General features: G+C 35.2%; 1 protein-coding gene across 1 annotated transcript; it reads left to right on the top strand.

Annotated features, from left to right (window-relative positions):
* Positions 1–1,330: 1,330 nt before the first annotated feature.
* nampt2 (nicotinamide phosphoribosyltransferase 2) lies at positions 1,331–26,085 on the top strand. The gene is made up of 11 exons (XM_084395894.1): positions 1,331–1,584; positions 4,126–4,261; positions 5,672–5,775; positions 5,926–6,054; positions 8,620–8,778; positions 15,167–15,297; positions 18,444–18,669; positions 19,024–19,143; positions 21,645–21,785; positions 21,890–22,015; positions 24,168–26,085. Exons 1-11 carry the CDS (start codon positions 1,534–1,536, stop codon positions 24,339–24,341), a joined length of 1,497 nt encoding a protein of 498 aa, XP_084252020.1. The 5' UTR covers positions 1,331–1,533; the 3' UTR covers positions 24,342–26,085.
* Positions 26,086–26,844: the final 759 nt, after the last annotated feature.

Here is a 26,844-nt window from a genome sequence, read left to right as displayed (position 1 = left end):
ATGTAAAAGATGACTCAGTCTGGTAAATCTGGTGCTAAAAAGCAGTTGAAAACATTTTACAAAATACATTGCATTCTCATGGCCATATGTGTGCGCTTATTAAATAAAAAAATATAGTGAAAATGAAATGAACTTATTACTGCAGGTCATAACTTTGATTTTACTTCCGAAGTCCAAAATTAAAATACAAATGTCAGTGTTTTTAGAATAGCATTTTTTTATTTAAGAATAGCGTAAATTAAAGTTAGAGGTTAACAAGTTACATAGCTCAACAGTGTATTTTAGCTGCTAAATAAAGACTACAACTACCACAATGATGTGTTTACCTGCTTGATTCAACCATTTTTTATTCAACCATTGTAGCCCTAGTGGCAACTTGTGTGCACCAGATAGGTTTTTTTAAATCACAGCAGCTTAAAAGGAGGTTTGTTGGAGATATGACTAATGTACTGTAGTAATGTTAACCACATACTTTATATTACTCACAAATAAAACCCATTTCCGAGCACTGGGTTGGCCTAAAAAATTGACGTCATTCCTGAACTTTAGATGATTAAACTATTTATAATATTTTATTTGATCTAGGGTTCTGTACTGAATGTCAACAAATTCTGTGAGTGTCTCTCAGCTTAATTGCATCTTTTTGAATGTTAATCACTATTGTCTTTAAAACTGTTTCCAATAAAGGTGGGCTTGTTTTTAAAAGCTTTTGTGATATGAAAAGAGATTAGATATGGCAGTTTTCCAGATGCAGATTAGCCAGTTCAATACTGCCAACAATTCATGTTGATTACGTTTAAAAAAAGGGAAAAAAAAGTCGTTTGATCATTACATAAAAGCTGACCCTGTTGGTCACATTGGTCTTTGACCTTTCACATAAGCAAATCCCACCTGGATCCATGTTGAAATCTAGGCTAACCATATTATGTATACATACAATGTCATTTTAATTATTATTTTATAATAGCTTAATTCAGTTTTATGAGAGTTTGATACCTGCCCATGATGTACCCAATTACAAAGTGCCAAACACCTCTCTAAAGGAAGACCAAGATAAAACATGCATATGCTTATGTTGGTTTAAGTTTAGGTTTTGTTTTGTTATTTCAGCAGCGATAGCAAAACTGAAAGTGCTACGTTCAGTAATTACCCTTTCCAAGAAAGCGAAACTTTGGCCTTTGAACGCAACAGGCAACAAAAGCTTTTCAAGTTTCAGAGAGCAGGGGCGTTTTCCGCTTTCTGATGTTATGACCCCGCCCACTGTTACGTCACCGAGCGCGAGCCAGCGTAGCTTTCATACGTCTATTCTGACCCCGCCCCTTTTCCACCCCGTTGTGTTTGATACTGGACTATGCGACCTATACGTGCGAGTCCTCACTTATACAAGATACCGAGGTGATCGTATTTCACTACATTTTCTCTTGGCCAACCCGAAAGGCATTGAAAAGAAGGTTATTGAGACCAGTGTCACACGGCTCGGACTACATACATACCGGAGCGAAGCGACATCGTTTCGCTTTTACTTTGTCCTCGATGATGGCAGCTCAGGATTTCAATTTTTTACTTGCGACGGACTCTTATAAGGTAAGAATCACCTGGGTTCCGTCGTTCGACAACAGAAACACAAAGGCGCGTGACAGTACTTAGCCCAATCTGACAGTGGATCTTTGTGCTGCTGTAGCCGTCACATATATGTGCGGATAAAACAACCAACTTTGACCTTGTGAATCTATGAAGTCTAAATGAAAACATGGTTCAGATTAACCTACAGATGTGTTAAAATCGGGATTTTTCTTCTTGTTTTGTTGAAGGGTGTTGGTGTTAGCTCAGGTTCGTTTTAAATGCCCCACTCATTGAACGCTGAGCGCAGGGGGCGTGGCTTATGCGCAATGACCTCGTGCTGCTTCAGCTTAGCCAAAGGCCACAGCGGGTGACGTCACGCAGCAGTCGAAGAATCGAAACTCATTTTTTAAAACATAGTTAAAAATGTAACCACGCTATTTTTCTTGAAGTGTCTTATTATGTGGTATAATACTGGTAGTTTACCCAAAGGTAATCAAAATGTTTGTTATAGTAAACGTAGCCTGTCAAATCATGCTAGTTGATATCAAATATGGTAGTTGTATATTTTGTATTATGACATATCTTACATGATTCCTTATCTGGACATTCCACGCAGACTTACAACAAGGGACAAAGTGAAATTAAACATGATCATGTGGCTATTAAACTGGTCATTAGGCGATTTACGACAGCCATGCAAAAAGATTACATTAAAACAATACACTCAGCACTTGAGTTGTATAGTTGATAACTATAATTCATCAACAACGTTCAGTAGGTCCTTCAAACGCGAAAGGAAATTTGTATGTATTTCATGTGGGATTAAATGGGTTAATGCACATTACTATTGAGTTGGATTAGACTATGAAGTTTAGTTGTTTAATTTTTTTTTTTTTTTTTTTTCATTGACAAGATTTAATTGGTTAACATGAACTAACAAGGAAAAATACTTCCACAGCATTTATTATGTTAATCTCAACATTTACTAATACATTTTTAAGGTGATGTATGTTAGAGTTAATGCACTATGAACTAACATGAACATTTTTATTAACTAATATTGTCAAAGGTTAATAAATGCTGTACGAATATATTGCTAATAATTAGTTCATTTTAGTTAATGCATTAACTAATGTTAACAAATAAGACCTTATTGTAAAGTTAGTATTACATAATGCTGAAAGCATCTTGGGAGGTGATTATTAATCACAAGACTCCATCTTGGGAGGTGTCCTTAGCCAGGTTTTAAAGGTCTTTACGGCAGTTTTAGATTTAGAAATTCCATATCTGTAATTCTCCAGCATCGCCAATGCTGAATGGCTAAGGCTGTGTAATCTTCTTTGTGCTTCACATTAGTCTTTAACCTTTCACTTGATAGCCAGCCGCAAATCCCATCTGGATCCATGTTTAAATCTCACCCAACGATATTATGTAGCCTATATATTAATAAAATTGATATATTTTTTGGATTTTACAGCAGCATAATTAATTGTTGAATGAGTTTGATACCCACCCATTTTCATGTCACGCGCTCAACATTCCTCAAGTGGCGCAATCCATTCATCTGAACTTGATCAGTCAGGTTTGGGCTGATGTTCAGGTCCACTCAGAATTTCGTAGAAAGCTCAGCAGATTTAGTTAGAAGTGGAACACCCAGCACTCAAAAAATGTTTCACATCCACATTCAACAAGAGTATTGTACAATTCAGTATTGTACAATCCCCAAATTCCATTATGGGGAGCAAGAAATTACAGCCACGTGTTTTATGCATATTATGCCGCAGGGCACTGAAGGCCAGCAGCTTTTTAAGTATTAAATTTGGCTCCAGGATATAATGCCAGGTTTTTGCTATAAATCAAGACACTGTTTCAACCCATCCCAGCTGTAGCGTGACAGTATCAGTGTACAGTAAACAAGACTTTGATGAAATGCAGAGAGATCCATGCACACAGCTTGAAGTTAACAGATTCACAAGACTGTGTGGAAGTGAACCAGGTGTGCATTTCAGCTGTAATAGGCCTAGAGTTTTCAATGTTATATTGAAGCACACTACCGTTCAAAGGTTTGGGGTCATTTTTTGTTTTAAAGTAATTGTACTTTTATACAGCAAGTGGACATTAGATTACTCAAAAGTGACAAATAAACATTGATCTGAAATAAATCACAAGTTCTATAAAAATATTAAACTGTTTTCAACACTGGTAATAACAATAAATGTTTCTTGTGCAGCAAATCAGCATATTAGTTTAATTTCTGAAGGATCCTGTGACACTGAAGACTGTAATGATGCTGAAAATTCAGCTTTTCCATCACAGGAGTAAATTACATTTTAAACAGATATTTTAAATTGTAATAATATTTCACAATATTCCTGTTTTACTGTGTTTTTTTTTTATCAAATAAATGCATGCTTGATGAGCATAAGAGATTTCTGTCAAAAACATTTGTAAAAAATCTTACCAACCCCAAGCTTTTGACCGGTAGTGAATAATTAATGAGTACTGGTGATTTTGTGAGTGTGTAAACAATTCTAATCTTCAAAGCTCCTCTCTTCTTTTCAGATTACCCACTACAAGCAATACCCTCCCAGTGTCAGTAAGGTGTACTCCTATTTCGAGTGTCGGCACAAAAAGGGGACGCAGTTCAGCGAGGTGGTGTTTTTTGGCCTCCAGTATCTCCTGAAGAAATACCTAGCAGGTAATTTCATCATTTCGTAACTCCTGCAGTGATCACAACACTTTTGTTGGCTCACTCGGACATACTGTTTGTTCATCTATTGGCATGAACAAAGTGTTTTTTCACGTAAAGTCACTCACCTGATTGGGTAATGGAAAACTTGTCCCAAAACCAGTAAATGGCTCACATTCAAGGACAGTTATAAAGGACAGTCATGCAGTCAAAACAAGCTGCAAGGGTTTATAAATGTAAGGTTAAAAGAGATCATTTGCCCAAAAATGAAAATTATGAACCATGCATTCACTCTCATTTCATTAAAAAACTGACTTTTGTTTTTCTTTTGTGGCACACAAAAGAAGATATTTTGAAGAATGTTTAAGCTGTTTTTGTCCGTACAATGAAAGCACAGACATTTTTTCCAAATATCCTCTCCGATGTTCCACAGAAGAAAGAAAGTCTTACAGGTTTGAAATGACATAAGGGTGAGAAAATTCTGTCATCATCCCTATGTGGTTTAAATTGCCCCTATTTTGCTATTTTTAAATGTTCCTATTTTTGTTTTGGAGATCTCCTACAATAGGTTTACATGCATCTGAGGTAAAAAATAAAAAAAACACGCACACCCAATGAAACCCATAGGCTAGAAATAGGCAACTTTGTTACATCGGTATGGAACAGGAAGTGAAACTGGAATTGCTGACGACTCGTTTTGGCAGTTCAGAATCGATTATTTCTTTTAGGATACAATAACTTTTTTTTGTCGTGCACTTTGATCTTTAAAACTTTGCAGACCTTTTACATTCACAAACAGCTTTATTACACACTGCATGAAAGGTAATATTCGAAAAAAATCTTTTTTACATTCAAAGTGTATTTTTTTGCCCATTTTGACTCTTTCACCCATTTCATTTTTGATAAAAGTGGCCATGAACAGGCCAGCCCTGTTAGAGTAAGTAAAAATAAGCAGATTACATTGTCATCAAACAAGCGTTACAGTTACATAAGGCTAATTCCCCTTAAGCTTCCCATTTCAGTATTTCAAGCCAGAAAGTGTTTGTTTCATGGTGTGTGTTTCAAACTACAACCATGGACAGAATGTGTGAACAGCAGCGTTTTATTTTGTTTGTCTCCATTGATTAAATTATTTTTTTCAGGGACACACTATTTGTATTCACTCTTTGTACAATGAATATTTCTTTTCAATTATTCTGGTATTGCACTTTATTGCATTCTCCTTGGAAGAAGTCATGGCTCTTGTAAACTTTCAATCAACTACAGTACATAGAAAGTGCCTCTTTATAGCTATAGTGTTTTTATATTTATCTTTTTTTTGCTTTATACACTGATACTTAAAATGCAAAACAATTCTATTTTTCATGTGTGCTCATCCTAGAATCTCTGAACTCATGTATTTGTCTAAATATCTTGCAGGTCCAGTTGTCACGGAGGAAAAGATTCAGGAGGCGAAAGTCTTTTATCAGATGCACTTTAAACAGTCAGTGTTCGATGAAGAGGGATGGAGAAAAGTTTTAGAGGTACAAACAGAAGTTCATATAAAAGTCAAAGTTTCTTTTTAGATATTTTACCATTACATGACTTTGAAGTCTGCTTACTTTGTTCTGGAGATGAATGCACGTGGAGATAACGACCACCTGCCTTCTTCCTGTTCCTAATTGTGTTGTCAGAAATATGATGGCCGCCTTCCAATTCGTATCAAAGCAGTTCCCGAGGGAAAGATCGTTCCCAGAGGGAATGTTCTTTTCACTGTGGAGAACACGGATCCAGATTTCTTCTGGCTCACTAATTTTATTGAGGTATTACTAGTCTTCTTTCATCTTTATTTCTTTTTAAACTGTTTTTATATTATAAGGTAGCCAATGCAGATAAGGTAAAGTCCAAAAGTATACAAGAAGTCATTATTTATATATATATATATATATATATATATATATATATATATATATATATATATACGTATATATCAAAAATCTATACTTTTAAATCAATACTTTTATTCTGCAAGGTCGTATTAAATAGATCAATAGTGACAGTAAAGACTTTTACATAAAAAAATTAAATTAAATAATAAAAATATTAAGCAGGGAAAAAAAAATCAACATTGATAATGGTAAGAATTTTTTTATTTAAGGATCATGTGACACTGGAGGAATAGCTACTGAAAATTCAGCTTTACCATCACAGGAATAAATGACATTCTAAATATATATTATAATAGAAAACAGTTATTTTAAACTCATATTTCACAATAATATACTGTTTTATTGTATTTTTGATCTAATAAATGCTGCCTTGTTGAGCGTTAGACTTTTTTCCAAAAACATCTTTCTCTTTCTCAAAAACCTTTTAATTGGTAATGTAATCTAAGGGCTAAAAACAAACATTTAATCAACCTTGTCAAAACATTGTGAGAAGAGGATGCTATTCGAGAGGCTCGTTCCAAACTAAAGGGAGAATGATTCCCTTAACAAAGGACACTTTCTTAAGGCTATTAGTAAATGATCCCCTCAAGGAAGTAACTTTGTCACATGATTCTTACATATTTTACATATCTTACATATTGATTGTATGTTTGAGGCACTATACAAGTTAAAATAAGTTTGAATTTAAAGGGATACCAGACAGTTTCTGGTCTCATTGACTTCCATAGTAGGAAAAAAATATATACTATGGAAGTCAATGAGACCAGAAACTGTCTGGTTACTGATATTCTTCTAAATATCAGAAACTCGGCTGAATGGATTCGAAAACGGTAAAACTCAACTGTTTAACTCTGGGGGAGTTGTAAAATCAGCCTATTTCCCAAAAAAGTGGAGTATCCCTTTAAGACTCAAAGAGGCCATATTTGATGCAAAAGATTGATTTGCTACAACAATCTTAACTGCAACACAAATCCCCCATGAATGTCTCACTGTCAGCATAGTCCATCAACCTGTTGGTGTGGCACTTTACTTCATATTGGATGATTCTGCCATACTGTTGTTCAGGATGACAACAGGCTTTGATTTCCAGCATGCGAGGGAAGTTTGGACAGGCTGGTGGGGTCAGTAAGGGCATGAGTTCATTAGGTTCTGAACTGGCCTGCAGATTCACGCAACTGCTGTTTCTATTATCATTATGAAGACACATATTGTTTGCTACCAGGTCTGAAGATGCATACCTACAGTCCATGATAAACATTATTTCACGCTGTTAATTTCCCTAATATAGGATTAAACCTATGAATGTTGGATATTTATATTTATTCTTGCATTTGGCATATGCTTTTACCCAAACGGTTTATCCATATATTTTATCGGTTCATGCATTCTCTGGGAATTAAACCCATCACTTTGGCGTTGAAAGCACCATGCTCTACTGTCTGAGTAGGTACTACGTTTACATTTGAATTTGTGACCGTTGTAAAATTATGTTCTATATAGTATGAATATGGGTAGTATGAATGGAATTCTCTCGTACTACATCCGCCATGTTGCTACTGTCACATGACCTACCAGCGTCAGCGTCATTCATAAATCCTCTCCCGTGGACTCATAGGATAGTAAAGAGTTCATCAAATGAGCACTTATTATAAGCATTATATTAGGTCATCTGGGTGCTTTTCACCTACAGTTTTTCGAATACTACTGTATGTATTTTGACATACTACTCTGTTGGCTTACTGTATGCTATATAGTAGGGGCGTATTCGATTTCGGACGCAGCATATGTGATACAGTATTTTTTCATTAAAAAGTTCCTTTCCAGATCCTTCACTCTCTCTGCTCATTTTAAGAAACATTTGAAGACACAACTCTTCCACAAACAATTCCCTTAATCTGCCTGCAATCAATATCAAAGACATTTAATTACATTTTTAAAGACAGTTAATTTTCATTAATTTGCAACTACATGTCAACTAACTTTCATTACAGTATTAGGAGACTGGTAGGGTTAGGGTTTGGGTTAGTAGAGTAAGTTGACATGTAGTTGCAAAGTTACTTTTAGTCAGTATAATGTCTGTTAGGGACCAACACAATAAAGTGTTAGCAGATATAAAGCAGACAATGTTTTACTTTTATTGAAGCAGTCTAACCTGATTGGTACACCTTTTTCTTTACTTGAACAAGCCCTATTGGCATTCTGTCAGCTTTTCAATGAGTACAGTTTATGTACTGATGTCAAGACCAGAGAAAACACATAGATCCAAACATAATCTTTGTCAGTTCCTGACATGCATGTCCTTAAGGAGCCACAGATCAATGAGTCGTGATTTAAATGGTCATAATGGTATCAGGGCCATAAAAATTGCAAGTGCAATTACGAGCCGTCTTTGGTCTTCTCTGACGCACATGTGATTGTGTGTACACTCTGTCCCTACAGACGATGCTGGTCCAAATGTGGTATCCCATCACCGTGGCAACAATCTCCAGGGAGTTCAAAAAGATTCTGGCCAAGCACCTGAAGGCCACGTCAGGGAGCCTGGAGGGTCTGGACCTCAAGCTGCATGATTTCGGCTACAGAGGGGTGTCTTCCCAAGAGGTACGATTGGGTCAATAATTCCACTTCCTGTTCAGGACATTTAACTAAAGCTAAAACAATTAAAAATATTTTTTAGTAAGCTGAAATAAACTAAAACGTGAATATTGGATGAAAAACTTGGAAACGCTTTTCAATAAAAATAGACCCTTTACAGTATTTTAAGTTAGTTAAAAAAGTTAGTATTTTAAGTTCTTTTCGCTGTTATCAGGAAAAAATGCAAGTGATTGGGCCTCCGCCGACCCCAGAGGGTTAATGAGAAACTAACAATGAAAAATACGTCTAAAAAAACTTTTAGAAAAAAAAGAAAGGCATTTTTAAATGTAGCCGTAGCAACTTGAAGTACTAAAATTATTACAACTAAAATGTATTAGCTTTGTAGAAATAAAAAAAAGACAAAAGCACATAGCAAAATTATGGAAGCTTGTTTCCGCCACAGAATAAGGTAATTGCGACTTACTATCTCACAATTCTGACTTTTTTTTTCTCAGAATTGCGAGTTTACATCTCAGAATTGCGTGATATAAAATCGCAATTGCAAGTTATAAAGTCAGAATTGCGTGATGTAAAGTCAGAATTGTGTTATAAAGTCAGAATTGTGTGATATAAAGTCACAATTGCAAGTTATAAAGTCAGAATTGCATGATGTAAAGTCAGAATTGTGTTATAAAGACAGAATTGTGTGATATAAAGTCACAATTGCAAGTTATAAAGTCAGAATTGCGTGATGTAAAGTCAGAATTGTGTTATAAAGACAGAATTGTGTGATATAAAGTCACAATTGCAAGTTATAAAGTCAGAATTGTGTGATGTAAAGTCAGAATTGTGTTATAAAGTCAGAATTGCGTGATGTAAAGTCAGAATTGCGTGATGTAAAGTCAGAATTGTGTGATATAAAGTCGTAATTGTGTTATAAAGTCAGAATTGTGTGATATAAAGTCACAATTGCAAGTTATAAAGTCAGAATTGCGTGATGTAAAGTCAGAATTGTGTTATAAAGTGAGAATTGTGTGATATAAAGTCACAATTGCAAGTTATAAAGTCAGAATTGCGTGATGTAAAGTCAGAATTGTGTGATAAAAAGTCGTAATTGTGTTATAAAGTCAGAATTGTGTGATATAAAGTCACAATTGCAAGTTATAAAGTCAGAATTGCGTGATATAAAGTCAGAATTGCGTGATATAAAGTCAGAATTGCGTGATGTAAAGTCAGAATTGTGTGATATAAAGTCGTAATTGTGTTATAAAGTCAGAATTGCAAGTTATAAAGTCAGAATTGCGTGATGTAAAGTCAGAATTGTGTTATAAAGTGAGAATTGTGTGATATAAAGTCACAATTGCAAGTTATAAAGTCAGAGTTGCGTGATGTAAAGTCAGAATTGTGTGATATAAAGTCGTAATTGTGTTATAAAGTCAGAATTGTGTGATATAAAGTCACAATTGCACAACAATCACGCAATTCTGACTTTATAACTTGCAATTGTGACTTTGCAATTGTCAGAATTGTGTGATGTAAAGTCAGAATTGTGTTATAAAGTCAGAATTGCGTGATGTAAAGTCAGAATTGTGTGATATAAAGTCGTAATTGTGTTATAAAGTCAGAATTGTGTGATATAAAGTCACAATTGCAAGTTATAAAGTCACAATTGCGTGATGTAAAGTCAGAATTGTGTTATAAAGTGAGAATTGTGTGATATAAAGTCACAATTGCAAGTTATAAAGTCAGAGTTGTAAAGTCAGAATTGTGTGATATAAAGTCGTAATTGTGTTATAAAGTCAGAATTGTGTGATATAAAGTCAGAATTGCAAGTTATAAAGTCAGAATTGTGTGATGTAAAGTCAGAATTGTGTTATAAAGTCAGAATTGCGTGATGTAAAGTCAGAATTGCGTGATGTAAAGTCAGAATTGTGTGATATAAAGTCGTAATTGTGTTATAAAGTCAGAATTGTGTGATATAAAGTCACAATTGCAAGTTATAAAGTCAGAATTGCGTGATGTAAAGTCAGAATTGTGTTATAAAGTGAGAATTGTGTGATATAAAGTCACAATTGCAAGTTATAAAGTCAGAATTGCGTGATGTAAAGTCAGAATTGTGTGATAAAAAGTCGTAATTGTGTTATAAAGTCAGAATTGTGTGATATAAAGTCACAATTGCAAGTTATAAAGTCAGAATTGCGTGATATAAAGTCAGAATTGCGTGATATAAAGTCAGAATTGCGTGATGTAAAGTCAGAATTGTGTGATATAAAGTCGTAATTGTGTTATAAAGTCAGAATTGCAAGTTATAAAGTCAGAATTGCGTGATGTAAAGTCAGAATTGTGTTATAAAGTGAGAATTGTGTGATATAAAGTCACAATTGCAAGTTATAAAGTCAGAGTTGCGTGATGTAAAGTCAGAATTGTGTGATATAAAGTCGTAATTGTGTTATAAAGTCAGAATTGTGTGATATAAAGTCACAATTGCACAACAATCACGCAATTCTGACTTTATAACTTGCAATTGTGACTTTGCAATTGTCAGAATTGTGTGATGTAAAGTCAGAATTGTGTTATAAAGTCAGAATTGCGTGATGTAAAGTCAGAATTGTGTGATATAAAGTCGTAATTGTGTTATAAAGTCAGAATTGTGTGTTATAAAGTCACAATTGCAAGTTATAAAGTCACAATTGCGTGATGTAAAGTCAGAATTGTGTTATAAAGTGAGAATTGTGTGATATAAAGTCACAATTGCAAGTTATAAAGTCAGAGTTGTAAAGTCAGAATTGTGTGATATAAAGTCGTAATTGTGTTATAAAGTCAGAATTGTGTGATATAAAGTCACAATTGCGTGTTGTAAAGTCAGAATTGTGTGTTATAAAGTCAGAATTGTGAGATGTAAACCCGCAATTGTGAGATAAAAAGTCACAATTATCTTTTAAAATGTTGTATTCTGTGGTGGAAACTGAAATGAAAACTGAAAATATAAAAATAAAAGCTATAAAACAATAATAATAAATAATATAATAGTATAGTATATAAATAATACTAAAATAACACTGGATCAGCAGCACAGTGAATATAAGCATTATAAGTGTTGTGTGAGATATTGAAAACATTGCCCTATGTTTCATTTTAGCATGATGCCATGATAATAATTATGGATGTGCAAATCTTTGTGTTTTCATACTCAACCAGGGCTGCGTTTCCCTAAAGCATCGTAAGCCTAAGTACTGTAGATCGTAGAACAATTGCCATCAATGGTTTCTAACATCAACTTAGCTCACAATGCTTTTGGGAAATGTAGCCTAGTCTGTTTTTGTTGTGTGATTGATACTTCCAAAAACACAATATTTTATGTATTTATGACTATGAGTGACTATATAGAAAACTAAAAAAAGGACTATTACTGATTACATGACATTATTTTGCCCTCAAGGTCTTATTTCTGTAGCCATTCACAGCACACTCTTAAGAAGACCCCTCAAAAGCACTGAAACATCTTTAAAGTCAAACAGGAAGTGCCTCCAGTGTTAAAATATCTGCCTTTATTCTTTTTTTAGCCCTGAAATCAAAGCTCAAGCCAAATGGGGTCTTTCTGTCTTCAGTGCTTTTTAAGGAAGGCAAATGAAATCAGACATTACTCGGTGAAAGCAGAAAATCAATTCATTCTGAGACCAGACCGTTCCATTTAATCAAAAAGAGATCAGACCTGACCTTTCGATACGCACACGACGCAGACCGCTCTCCTTTTCCGTGGATTTCAAAAGGTAGGAGCCCTGATTGTTGGCTGTGTTTGAGTGAGGTTGTCACGCTGATGGGTTTCGGGTCGTCGGGTGGTGCTGTTTGAAGAGTTGTGTGAGTAAAGATGACTGTTTGGCTCTCGAATCGGACCGTCTGTTGTGTAAAGGTCAACTCTGCCAGGTTTCATCTATATCACACAGTGGCAGGTTCAGGTGTTGGGTGACTAGTGATAAGCAGTGAGTTTGTTGATGACTGGCTGGGCGTGCTGAGTGTAGGAGACCTTTGTGTGTGACTGTGTATGAAGGTGAGACCACTAGTTTCTAATGAGGTGTGACATAACCCCTCTGTGGTGCCCTTTCCAGACCAGTACGCCATCATCTAAAACTGGAGATGGTGACCGATTAGAAAAGGTGCATTTTCCATTCAAATTGAAAATATGATTAAATGTTTAGGTCATATCACAGGCTGGATTTTTACATTTTATCTTATTAATGAACTTAAACCAATTCTTTATTCAAGGCACAAATAAAGTGATGGGGCATAACTATACATGAATTTGCAACCTTTGTAACCCCATAGCAAATGTAATACCACTGTACTGAAAAGATTTTGATTTAAAAAAAAGTATTTGATTTATTACTTCATTTTATGATTTAATGTTGTTGTTTTTTTACTTAAAAAAATAAAAATAATCAAGGTTTCTCAGAGATTTGAAATTGCAGCCTTTCTTGCCCCAGCAAATATAATACTGTATTGAAAACATTTGATTTGATTTAAAAAATATATATTTATTTTATTTTATGGTTTTAATTAAATTATTTAAAAAAAAACAAGGTTTCTCAGTCAGAGATTTGAACTTCTAATATTTGTAACCCCGTGGCAAATATAATACCACTGTACTGAAAAAGTTTTATTTGATTTGATTAAAAAAAATAATAATAATTTCATTTTATGAATTAATTTAACTGTTTAACTTTGCTAAAAAAGGTTTCACAGAGATTTTAACTTGCAACCTTTGTAATCCCATAGCAAATATAATACAACTGCACCAAAAAGCGTCTTTTTTTTTTTTTTTTCATTTTAATTTATTTTTGATTTGTTTCTGTTTTGTTTTATTTCACTCTCCCTACCAAACCTTGTCATTTATGTTGAGCCACACTATGATCAGTAGTGAATTTCATGTGTTGGGTAACGACTGTCCAATGAAAAAACGGACATCTGGTCAATGGTGTTATTTATATCTCGGTTTATGGAATATTTCTCATTTAACTGTCAGTTTAATATTGCTATTGTGTGTGTTTAAGCCTATTTGATCACTGGCGATTACATGAAATATGACGTTTCCATGTCACGCTCATGCATCGCAAGGCTTTGTAGGGAAAGTAAGTGTAAAAACGATATCAAGGAAGATTTAAGGAACAGGATGAAGGGAAAAACATCAGAAAGCCTGAAGCGTTTCTCCCTCAGCTGCTGAAAACAGACTAAAGCATGCTGTGTAAAACTATCAAGTCTTCATTAGGGACAGTGGGGTATTGATAGTGTATTTTCTAGGTTGTGGCTGACTGGATTAATGATGGCTTCAAGAGGAGATTAATGATGCCAAACAGAGTTTAATGCCTCTGATACTCAGTGTTCCTGCTCACTCTCCATCACTCTTTTCTGATCAGGGGACAAGCAGTGATAGATTTTAATGCTTTTAAAGTAGTAGTTCACCCACAGTGAATGATCTGTCCTCATCTACTCACCCTCAAATCCTTCTAAACCCGAATGACTTTCGTTCTTATGGGGATAAAAACAAAGGGAAGTTTAGAAAACTATTATATATTACATGAAAAACTAGAATTTAAAAAAACTTCAATGAGAAATGTTGCCCTGAGTTTGTTGAAGTGCTAAAATTACTAAGTTAAATAGAATATTTAAAATGACAAAAGCTGTTAAAACTTAAACTGATACAAAAAATGAAATAATAATTATTATTTTTAATTAAAATATGAATACTATACAAATAATGCTGGCATATACTGTGATTCGTCATTGATCTATCATGGGGCTCTTGACAAATTGACAAAAATGCATGACACAATACATGAAAATGCATTGAGAAATACATGACGCGGTCTCTAAATCCTTGCTACAATCAAAGCTGCAGACTAACACTTTGGTGTGGATCTAATTTCCCTGGGTTAATATCAAGTCCAGATCTCATTATTTCTTAAATGAAAAAAAAAAAGAAATAGTCTCCTCAAATTCCCATATAAATATACACCGTGTTTGTAGAGCAATAAATATTGAAGCTCACCTCAGGAGGCTAAAAACATTTTGCTTGGAATCAAATGCGTTCACTTTTCAGAGCGACAACCTTCCCTTGACTGTCACGATGAATGAAGTGAGAGACAGTCGGTAACCCGAGTGTTAAATCAGGGGAATATAGAAAACGTCTTCACACAATTGACTTCAAAGGTCAACGTCTCTCTGTATTATTTGCTTCTTAAAAGCCACTGTCTATAATTCCGTTACAAAAACAGGATCAAAATAATGTGAATTGGCTAATGTTAATGTCACAACATTGATATTTTGGATTTCACTGGAGACACTGATTTCGGATGAGTTTGGCATTAAACAAGTTCAGTGACTTCTTCCTGTTGTGTTCTCTCTCTCTTTACCGGACTAGTCGGCAGCACTTGGTGGAGCTGCTCATCTGGTGAATTTCTGCAGCACAGACACAGTTGCGGGTCTGCTGATGGCACAACGATACTATGCATGTCCTATGGCCGGATTCTCCATCCCTGCTGCGGAGCACAGGTAATGCACATTATGAACTTACTGGACAGTTATTTTGTCAAGGCATCTCCGAATTTGTTTGTGTAACATCCTGCCTAAAACCTAAGCTGAAAGAAGTAAACTTTATGACACTTTATTAAACTTTATAACTTTATAACACGATTCAATTTCTACTAAGACATAAGCATTAAAGTCATTATAAAGCTTAAATAAAATAATATATGAATAATACAATTCAAATTACTAGAACTAACACTGAAGATAAAAAATAAAGCTATATAGAAATATAAAATAAACTAATAAAAATGACAAAAGCACAGAACAAAAATTTTAATGAAATCTGAAAATATAAATTCCAAATTTTAATAAATACTATAATAGTATTATTAATAATACTAAAATAACACTGGTTCAAGATTGTTATACATAATTTAATGATGCCTTGTTGATTAATGTAGCCTGTCTAAAGCCAGTTTTAATTTAATTCATTTAAAGGAAAATGATCTTTATATAATAATTTACAATTTCTTAAAAACATTTACTTACCCTTATATTAGTCCAAACTCGTATTACTTTCTTTCGTCCCTGATAAACACAAGGAAAAATTTTTTTAAGAATGTACTGGTTGCTTTTCTTTCTTTGCTTTGTAAGGAAAACTGGGTTTGCCTAACATTTATCTAACCTTCCCCCTTTGTAGATTGAATATAAGATGGTAAATATTTAAGGCGAGACATGGCAGGCAAAAACATATTATTTTTTTTACTGGTCAATTTTGAGATTTTTGGATATTTGTCCTCAATAACATGTCTTCTTTCAGACTTGTGGTGAAAAAAAAGTCAGAAATACACATTTAGGTCTTTATTTTATTACAATTTGTCTGTTTGCGTCTGTAGATTTCTCATAAATTCAACAAAAGTTGGCGTTCTTAATCAACATGCTGCTCCGCAATCTCTGCCGGCACCCTTTCACCACATGCACTGTTAGAAAGCTCTCTCTCTCCTGTACAATGCTGTCGGATCCAAATATGGTCATTTCCTTTTTATCAGCAACCAATCGTGAAAGTAAAAGGACTGAATGCGCAATCTCATTGGCTGATGATAAATCTTTAAAGCCTGTTTTCTCAAAATGACTTTTCTCTCATACTCCAAGTCCGAAATCTCCACTTCAGTAGCACCTATATACACCAAACTTTCCAGTCTTGTACCTAGTTATATTATGAAGACATTTACAGAGGGATTTGTAAATATATTATTCCTAGCCTGATTTATATAACATTTTATTCCAAAAAACATGGCGAAAATCTTTTTTTTTAAGGCTATTGACAGTATATTCTGATTTACAAGATAACAAAAGTAGATATCCATAAATCCATCTGTAATTTTTTCCCCATCTAATATGTGAACACAATGAAAAAAATAATTTTTAACCTGGCTTTATCCAATACTCAGATTTCGTTTTTTTAAATATATGCAAATTAGCACATATTTAATTAGATATTGCCTAATTTGCATATTTAAACATTAAATTACAGAAAACTTGTAATAAGTTTTTTTCTCATCTTAATGTAGGTAATCAACTGGGAAAGTTTCATGGTGATATCTGCTAGTTAAAAATGTTACCCTTTTCACCTGTAGTGTCTCGCCTTAAAGGGATAGTTCACCCCAAAATTAAAATTCTGTCATTAATTACTCACCCTGATGTCGTTCCAAACCCGTAAGAATTTCGTTCATCTTCAGAACACAAATGAAGGTGTTTTTAATGAAATCTGAGAGCTTTCTGTTCTCTTTGTTGACGCTACGCAACTGCCAATTTGACGCTTCAAAAAGTTCATAAAGATATCGTAAAACTAATCCATATGAATTGAGCGTATATTCACATACGTATAAACATCCATCAACTCACACATCGGTTATGGTAAACAGAAGCTCAAGCATGTTCGCTTGACGTGCAAGAACCAATGAGGTTCATTCTCGGGTGTTGCGCAGCACGTTTGAGGTTTGTTCTCGCTCGTCAAACAGGTTCGGTTGAGCTTCTGTTTATGTTCGCTGATCAGTGTTTTGAAAGGGCAGATGTCAAGATTTTCAGTCAATAGCGACTTAAGTTTTGGTCTGTTGATCACTTGACTTCAAATATAGCTAACAATATGGACCACTTTCATGATACTCTTTGAATCCATATTCATTGTGATTACACATTTGACCAGTCTTTAGAATTGTGTTCCACAGAAGAAAGAAAATGAAATGTTTACAACAGAATTTTCATTTTTGCCTGATCTATCCCTTTAAAGGGATAGTTCACCCAAAAATGAAAATTCTATCATTGTTTACTCACCCTCAAGTTGTTCCAAACCTGTATGAGTTTCTTTGTTCTGCTGAACACAAAGGAAGATATTTGGAAGAATGTTTGTAACCAAACAGATCTCGGTCCCCATTGACTACCATAGTATATTTTTTTCCTACTATGGAAGTCAATGGGGACCGAGATCTGTTGATTACAAACATTCTTCCAAATATCTTCCTTTGTGTTCAGCAGAACAAAGAAACTCATACAGGTTTGGAACAACTTGAGGGTGAGTAAATGATGACAGAATTTTCATTTTTGGGTGAACTATCCCTTTAAGACTGACTTGGCAGCGAGTTAGACAGTTAGACAGCTGCCTTTGGTTGTATACAGCCAATATCTTGAAATTCAACTCTGACGTTCAACACCTGCGTGTTAATTTGCATTTGTTCAGTTGATTCTAATTTGTTCTATTAGTAGCTACGCATTCATCCATCTCACAGCTGTAGAGCCTTTTGTCTCTGCTGTTGATTGCATTTCTCAGTAGAGCTCTCACTCTTAATTTCAAAATCGGACGGCTTCTTCTTACGTCATTCCAAGTTCGCATTTAAGTTTTGCAACCATCACAACATGCAGTTTATCAGTCAACCGGAAGATTCCGTGAATCACTCAGGGATTTTTTATAGCTCTGTGGCTAAGGATCATTAGACACGAATGACTCATAAGCTGCAAATGATTCTATCTAATTCCCGTCTGGTAAAAGCAAAACCCGTTTATTTTAGTCGTACCCTTTTGCTTACCTTCAAACTAAATAAAGCATTTCGTTTATAAGTGTTTCAAATCATTTGACGAAGGTTTGTCTCACTTTGTTTTTCCTGTCTCTGTAGTACCATCATCTCCTGGGGCAGGAGCCGAGAGAAGGACGCATATGAGTGTCTGCTGGACCAGTTTCCCTCTGGGCCTGTAGCTGTGGTTAGCGACAGTTATGACATTTTTAAGGCTTGTAAGCATATCTGGGGAGACAAGCTGAAAGAGAGAGTGATGGAGAGGAGTGAGGATTCTCCCCTTATTATTCGCCCAGACTCCGGGGACCCCGCTGAAACCCTCATCGAGGTGTGTGTGTGTATCATGTACCAAGTGTGTTAGAACTGTAGGAGTGTTCGCTACAGACCACAAGGCAGCTGTTTCAGTGATTGAACTTTATTTTAGTGAAGTAACAACTCAAACTAATAGCTTTGCTTGAAGCTTCTTCTAGCACTGTGCTGCATTGTGACTGATGGGGCTTTAAATGCTGTTGCTTTGACGCCTGTCTGAAAGAAATGCCTTAAGATTTCGATTTTGTTTGCTTGTACTCTGTGGCATAGCATTGCTTTCAGATTAGTGTGTTGCTCGAGTTTAAATTGATTAGCTGCATCCTTGAATGCTTACTTTCTTCCATTCTAATTTTTCTCTTCTGTCTCACTTTAGGTGATAAAGATTTTGGAGGAGTGTTTTGGATGTTCTCTGAACTCAGTGGGTTACAAGGTGCTCCCATCATACTTGCGCATTATCCAGGGGGATGGCATTGATCTGAACTCGATTAATGAGGTAAACTAAACCTCAGACCAAGAGAGAAATTGCCATGCACAAGCATTCAAAAGTTTATATCAGTAAGATGATATATATATATATATATATATATATATATATAAAAAAATTATACTTTTATTCAGCAAGGATGCATTAAATTGCTCAAAAGTGACAGCAAAGACATTTATAAATGTTACAAATGATTTCTATTTCAAATAAATGCTATTCTTTGAAACATTCTATTTATGGAAGATCATAAAAATATTAAGCAGCACAACCGCTTTCAACATTGAACCAAATCAGCATATTAGAATGATTTCTGAAGGATCATGTGACACTGAAGACTGGAGTGATTATGCTGAAAATTCAGCTTTACCGTCACAGGAATAAATTACATTTAAAAATATATTAACATAGAAAATAGCAAATTGTAAAAATATTTCATAGAATAACTGTATTTACTGCATTTGACTGTGTTTTTTATTAAATTAATGCAGTCTTGGTGAGCATAAGAGATTATTTCAAAAACACCAACCCCAAACTTTTGAATGGTAGTTTATGTACCATAATATTTGGTGTGATTTACAGCGATGTCCAAAAGTCTAAAATCTACAATTTAAAACCTTAAGTCGTTTAAAACTGGAAGTAAACAAAGTTTTATGATTTTGATTATTTAACAGAAAAGCCTTATTATATGAAATAAATAAGAAATATTTAAGATTCTGGACTATTTCTTAGTCCCTAATGAAATAATCAAATTTGTTAAACTGATCATGTGAGCGAGCTCCTTCATACAGATGGTCAGATGTTCTTACTTTCATTGAAGCACAAGATGCTCTTTTGATCCTTCTCAAAGAGAAGATTTATGCCATTGTGCAAAAATGCAATTTTCAACCTCATTCTAGATGTGCTCATACGACTAGCAAGCTCTAACGCATTGGTTCCCAAACTTTTTAGAGTGGCGTATTCCCTGAGGCTTTTAACATCCTTCCACTTAGACTGCAGTCACACCTTTTCCTTTAAGTTTAACAATATTTGCCACCTTAAATTGATAATACAGTAAAAAAAAAAAACTTTATAAATACCTTAATAAAAGAAATAATATTTTAAATAAAAAAATGTTCAATAGAGAAATATAAAATGATGGTAAAAACTAAGTGATGCTTTTAAATATTAAACTAAAACTGCCAGTAGGTGGCGGTAAGTCACTGTCTTAATGAGTGAGTCATCGAGTCATTCATTCATTCATTCAGTGTCAAAGCAAGTGGCTGTATTTATAAATGGGTCATTGAATCATTGACTCTAACGATTCGTTGAAAGCTGCAGATTCGTTTACGAAACACCGCTGTGTTGCAGTTTAGCTGTGGCTTTCGTTGGAACTATTATTTTGTTGCAAAATAATGTTTTTTTTCTTGAGACTTCCACTGATGATATGTGTACATGTTTTAATATTTACTTCACTTCTATTACTGATTGCTATCAGGATGTGAAGAGAGTTTGAACCAGTATAACAAAAAATGTGTATAAAACAAATTGCCTACCCTACCTTTAAAGGGATAGTTCACTTTGAAATTAAATTTTGGTATGTTTTAGCTTACCTCAAGGGAATCCAAGATGTAGGTGTATTTTTAGGTCAAACCGTTCTTGTCTGTCAGTCATATAATGCAGGTCTATGGTCACCACCTCAAAGAGCATGCACAGAGTCCAAATTAAAACAATTCCCCATCGTCCAAATTAAACAATTCCCCATCGTAAGTACACATTGATGGCCTGAGACACGAAACGAGCGGTTTGTGTGAGAAAACAAACAGTATTTATATCGTTTTTACCTTTTGTACACAGCGACGTCCAAGTGATCTGATCTGACGTGTACGCAGACTGGTGCATAGATATATACACTAGATGTCGCCTTGGCTACGGCATTCGTTCAATGAACTGCCGTCGCCAAGGCGACATCTAGTGTATATATCTATGCACCAGTCTGCGTACACGTCACACACTAGGAAGCGCCCGCGCCCTCAGATCACTTGGACGTCGCTGTGTACAAAAGGTAAAAACGATATAAATACTGGTCGTTTTCTCACACAAACCGCTCGTTTCGTGTCTCAGGCCATCAATGTGTACTTACGATGGGGAATTGTTTAATTTGGACGATGGGGAATTGTTTTAATTTGAACTCTGTGCATGCTCTTTGAGGTGGTGACCACAGACCTGCATTATATGACTGACAGACAAGAACGGTTTGACCTAAAAATATCAAAATTGAATCTACTGCGGAAAAAAAGACACCTACATCTTGGATGCCCTTGAGGTAAGCTAAAACATACCAAAATTTAATTTCAAAGTGAACTATCCCTTTAAGTGTGCGGAATAGTGTGTCCAGGGGAAAAAGTGATACTGGCCCTGAATGTTTATTAACCATTTATGACTGTTAGATTATAAACATTATTACTGATTACACAGTGGTAAATCAGTGATCATTCTCTGATCAGAATTACTGTTTATTTTGGCTAGTGCAGATTCTGGAGAAACTGAGCGATGAGGGCTGGAGTGCTGAAAATGTGTTTTTCGGTTGCGGAAGCGCTCTAGTGCAGAAAATCAACAGAGACACACTTAACTGTGCTTTCAAGTGCAGCTATGTGGAGGCCAATGGCAAAGGCGTGAGTTGTTGTTTTTTTACTTTCAAAACATCCTGTCTTAAAATAAATATGAGTTTTATTGTTAATTTTTTTATTTTAATATCATGTCATTTGTGTTCGCGTAGATGGACGTCTATAAGCAGCCAGTGACGGACCCATCTAAAGGATCCAAGCGTGGACGTCTCTGTCTGAGGAGAAACTCAGATGGCTTCATTGAGACAGTGGAAAGAGGAGCGGGCAAACCAGAGGAGGTTAGATCAGCTGTATACACTGTAAAAAGTAGCAACGTCCAATTGTTACCTAAAAGAGCTATTTCTACTTGATTTAACCAAAGACTGGAAAAAATATGGACATGGTGTCCGTGACGTCACCCATATGTTTCTGAAGCGCATTTTTGAAGCCCAGAGTGGGCGGAGCTGGCCATCGCCATCTTGGTAACGCGTCACCTCGCGTCACTCCCAGATAACCAAAAATGGGCAAAGAGGCGGGATTAGCTGAAGTGACGTGACCGCTAACAGACAGCAGACAAACGGCTAGTAGTGACAGCAGTCACTCAATTGGCCACGGCCTAATTATGCAGAACTTTATGGCTTAATATAATTTAAATGGATGAATTATATATAAAAAAAAAACCCTCACAGTTGTCATGAAGGGCAAAATTAGCTATATAGACCAAAACCACTTTTTGTACCAGGCTGTACAAAAAAAATTCTGCTGTAAAGTTGGGCATATTATGGGATTGACTCCCTTTTGGAGCCTCTCTCTAGCAGCCAGTCGATGAATTGCAGTTTAAGTCACTTCTGTGTTGGATTCAAGAGAGAGACCGGAAGGTTTCCGCATGGATTTAACCCAAATAAAATACTTTTGTTGGTATAACTAATGCATTTAAGTTGATGCAGTGATGTTAAATAATATTTAGACTTGAATAAAACTAGTTCATTTAAATGTTACTATTGTTTTCAGTGTGCCTGCTCTTTGCAACATCTGGCTCTTAACCCTTTAATTCATACAAAAATTCATATGAACATACTGTGCCATTTTTTACGGAGCCACTAAAAGGACATGGTGAAGAAAAAAATATAAGATGGGAGGAAAAATGATCTGGCAATGCGAGCGAATGCAAAGTTTCTTGGGGGAATACAAAACATTTGAGAGAACGCAAAATCATTGCCAAATAATTTTTCCTCCCATCTAATTTTCTTTCTTCACCATGTCCCTTTAGGGCCTCTGTAATTTTTTGCATTCCTAAACATAATTATGATGATTTAAACATGGTTACTTTGAAAATTGCTTTTACTTCTATGAACAGGCTGAATTTATTTGATCAAAAATACAGTAATATTACAATTCAAAATAGTTGTTGTCCATTTAAATATATTTTTAATTTGATTTATTCCTGTGATGGCAAACCTGAATTTTCAGCAGCATTACTCCAGTCTTCAGTGTCACATGATCCTTCAGAAATCATTCTAAAATGCTGATTTGCTGCTCAAGAAACGTTTAACATTATCAAAACAGTTGTGCTGATTAATATTTTTGTGGAAACCATCATTTTAGTTTAGAGCAGAAAGAGCAGAATACATTTGAAATATATATATATATTTTTGTAACCTAATACATGTATATATATTGTTCAATTCAATTCAAATTTATTTGTATAGCGCTTTTCACAATACATATTGTCTCAAAGCAGCTTTACAGAAAGTGCATTTCAGAAATGTACATAGAAAAATACAGTTAGTTAATCATGTATTAATTTAGGGCATAACATATCGCCAGCGTTGAGTCGTCTCTTCACAGGCGTCGAGTCGTCTCTTCACGGGTGTTGGGGCATCTGAAGGTTCCATGTGAGGCTGGATACAAACTGGAACTGACGAACTCTAGTGACTAGCGTCCCGAGATAACGACAGAAAAGCAGATGGGAAATAATTAGCATAGCTGCTGTTCATAATATTAATGCATTCGATATGATTCAACTGTAGTATAAAAGGTAGTATTATGCGAACGCTTGGCTAAAGAGATGCGTCTTTAATCTAGTTTTAAACTGGGACGGCGAGTCTGAGCCTCGAACAATATCAGGAAGGCCATTCCAGAGTTTAGGAGCTAAATGTGAAAACGCCCTCCCTCCTTTAGTGGACTTAGATATCCTAGGAATGACCAGAAGCCTTGAATTTAGTGATCTTAAAGAGCGCGATGGATTGTAGGGCGATAGAAGTTCCGTTAAATACTCAGGAGCTAAACCATTTAGGGCTTTATAGGTCAGTAGTACCTATAAAGCCCTATATTGTGTATGTGAAATCATAAATGCAAACATTTATAAGGAAGTTAATGCAGGGGAATTTCATATATGGTGATATTCCCCTAATTTGGTGATCCTTATTAATATATGGTCTTCTTTTATAGGACATGTTGGTGACTGTGTTTGAAAACGGGACCATCCTGCAGGAGTACACTCTGGATGAGATCCGTAAAGCTGCTCAGCTTTGGGAGGACGACGTGAGCCCTTCCCAGCACAACAAAGAGGACGGCCCTACTCTGGACATCCACCAGAAGCACATAATGAATGGCGTGCATTAATAAACACAGAATGCACACTGTCCTCAACACTGCCGCTCACAGACCAACCACTGACCTATTCCATCAGTACACGAGTACAGCAGAACACAGTGCTGCCAATACACTATACAATTACATATCACATCTGACTTTTAAACTTTTGAGGCAACCCTTAAGTTTTGGATTTGTTTGACACATTTTTTTTTATTAGTTCCTCCTTTATTTTCACTACACTTAGAGATGCCAAATGTCTTTGGTGCTTTAGCATGAATATGTTTTAGCAGTATACTGACGCCAGGGTTTGCATTCGGTTGATTGTGATGTTGCTAAAGCATCACCGGGAGTATATTGATAAACGAAGGAAACTTAATTTGAGATGATCTAATGATCGTATCTGGGCTTCTTGCACCAGCACATGATTCTGGTTTCTGACGGGACGTGCACTGAAAATGCAAAAATTCGATTTAAAAATCAATATCTGTTTAACTTTTTAATCATTTTCGAAGATGCCCATAATGCCAAGATTGCAAAGAAGCATGTTATACTTTCCAAAAAATAGTTTTTAAGCTATTTCCATGTTGTGTTCAACATATAGATACAGGACTTGAAGATTAGCCACCAGCTTTTTATGTCTTCTTGCAGTTACATAACTCCCTTAAAGTTGCTTCCTGACATTTCAGAATAATAGTTTTTGTTTGTAGAAATGGAGGAGTGTCTTCTCTGTAGTTTGATAGGATGGTAAATTGATCCTCTTAATGGAGTAAATGCTGCATAGAAAAGAATCGAAAGTTTTCCTGATAATACTTTTAATGTGATTTATGTGGAGTTGGTTTTAGACTTCCATCTGAGATGCACGGAATACATAATACGAAACACTTCAGAGTGTTCTGTCTCCATACAGCTGCTGATGGTGCCTTAGAAACCAATCGGACCTCAATGCCAGTCACTCGTTCTTGCTTTGTCTTTTCCTCCCATCATTTTTCACACTTTAAAGGGATAGTTCACCCAAAAATGTAAATTCTGTCATCATTTACTCACTCTCGTGTTTGTTCCAAACCTGTATGAATTTCTGTCTTCTGCTCAACACGAAAGAAGATATTTTAAAGAGTGTCGGTGATGTAACCCAGTGACTTCCATAGCATCCTTTTTTCCATACAATGGAAGCCAATGGGAACCATCAACCGTTCGGTTACCCACATTCTTCAAAATATCTTCTTTTGTGTTCAGCAGAATAAAGAAATTCATACAACTTGAGTGAGTAAATGATGACAGAATTTTTGGGTGGAACTATCCCTTTAATATTGTCCATCACGCTCATCCTTCCCTATGCACTCATGTGACTCACATAAGAATGATGTTCAGTGAATTATTTTTTATTTTTTTTGCTGTTGCCTTATGTTTTTTGCTGTTACGCTTTCGTCTCTTTTGACATCTATATGCTGATGCTGAATGAGATGTGCAGTGGGTTAAATAACGGTGTGTACTCTGATTATTGTCACCATCTTGGTGTTCTATCATGGAAAGCAGTTGACCCTACCTCTTTTTTTTTAACCAATAAGACTGTATATTAATATGACGTGATGATCGTTTCACTTAAATAGCATCTATTCTGTTGTGTAAATACTCTTTAATGGTAGTTTGAATGATAAAAAATGCCTTGAAGTTTTAGCGTTCCTGTTGCATTTTACTAAAGTGATATTTTGAATGACAAAAAGTTAAAATATAATAATAAATATAGATTGAACTTCTTCATCTTAACATTTAACATGTCTCATCCTTTCTTGTTAGAGTGTGCTTTTGAAAAAGTAATGGTTTTGTAAGTGAACAATGGTTTTGAAACAGAATATTTACCAAAAGCACTGTTGGCCATGATGGTGCCAGTATGTCTGGATTCTGTCCCAGTTTTTAATTGGATAAAAACAGTGTTCCCTTTTGGACAGCCTTCCTTCATTGCTGTCATAGCAGAAAAGGAATGGAATGCCAAAGGAAGGAATGTGACTTCCAGAATGATAACAGTTATGTGTTGATTTGCTCTGCGTGTTGTTTTGAGTTGTGCAAAACTAAATAGAAAGGCTCATATTTACAAATTCCCGTTAATTTCGACAAGTTTATATTTATCAGAAGATGGATTTGTTTAGCCGTGTCATGTTTTATTGTTGCACAATTATATTGTGTTCACGTGAAATGTACTTTTTAAGCACATTCTAGTTGGAATCCCGAAGCTCCTGCTGTCATTGCGATGCATTGATGAGTTTTTAGTTCTGTTAAGCAGGACATCAGAGTCATAGTTCCAGTTTAGCTGAGTTTGTTCATTTAACTTTGTGCAGCATATTTGTATAATGCAATTTTGTCCGCAGACCGAAATAGTCACATTCATTCTATTTAGACAAGGTTTGAATTGTGTAAGTGAATAAGCGAATGTGTACAAGACATTATTAGACAGACAAAAAAATATTTCAAATAATAACTATTCTAGAATTTTACATTATTGATAAAATATTTTGGTCAGTGAGATTTAATTGTA

Source organism: Rutilus rutilus (assembly GCF_951802725.1).
Source record: "Rutilus rutilus genome assembly, chromosome: 22".
NCBI classification, from domain to species: Eukaryota; Metazoa; Chordata; class Actinopteri; order Cypriniformes; family Leuciscidae; genus Rutilus; species Rutilus rutilus.
The sequence above is the reverse complement of the archived record's forward strand: the minus strand, read 5'-3'. Positions and strand labels throughout refer to the sequence as shown.

Bases quoted from the DNA above. Each gene is read 5' to 3' on its own strand.
- nampt2 (XM_084395894.1), top strand. From the start codon at position 1,534: ATGATGGCAGCTCAGGATTTCAATTTTTTACTTGCGACGGACTCTTAT. The intron at 4,262-5,671 runs GTAATTTCATCA...AATATCTTGCAG, and splicing joins CCTGAAGAAATACCTAGCAG to GTCCAGTTGTCACGGAGGAA. The intron at 6,055-8,619 runs GTATTACTAGTC...CTGTCCCTACAG, and splicing joins GGCTCACTAATTTTATTGAG to ACGATGCTGGTCCAAATGTG.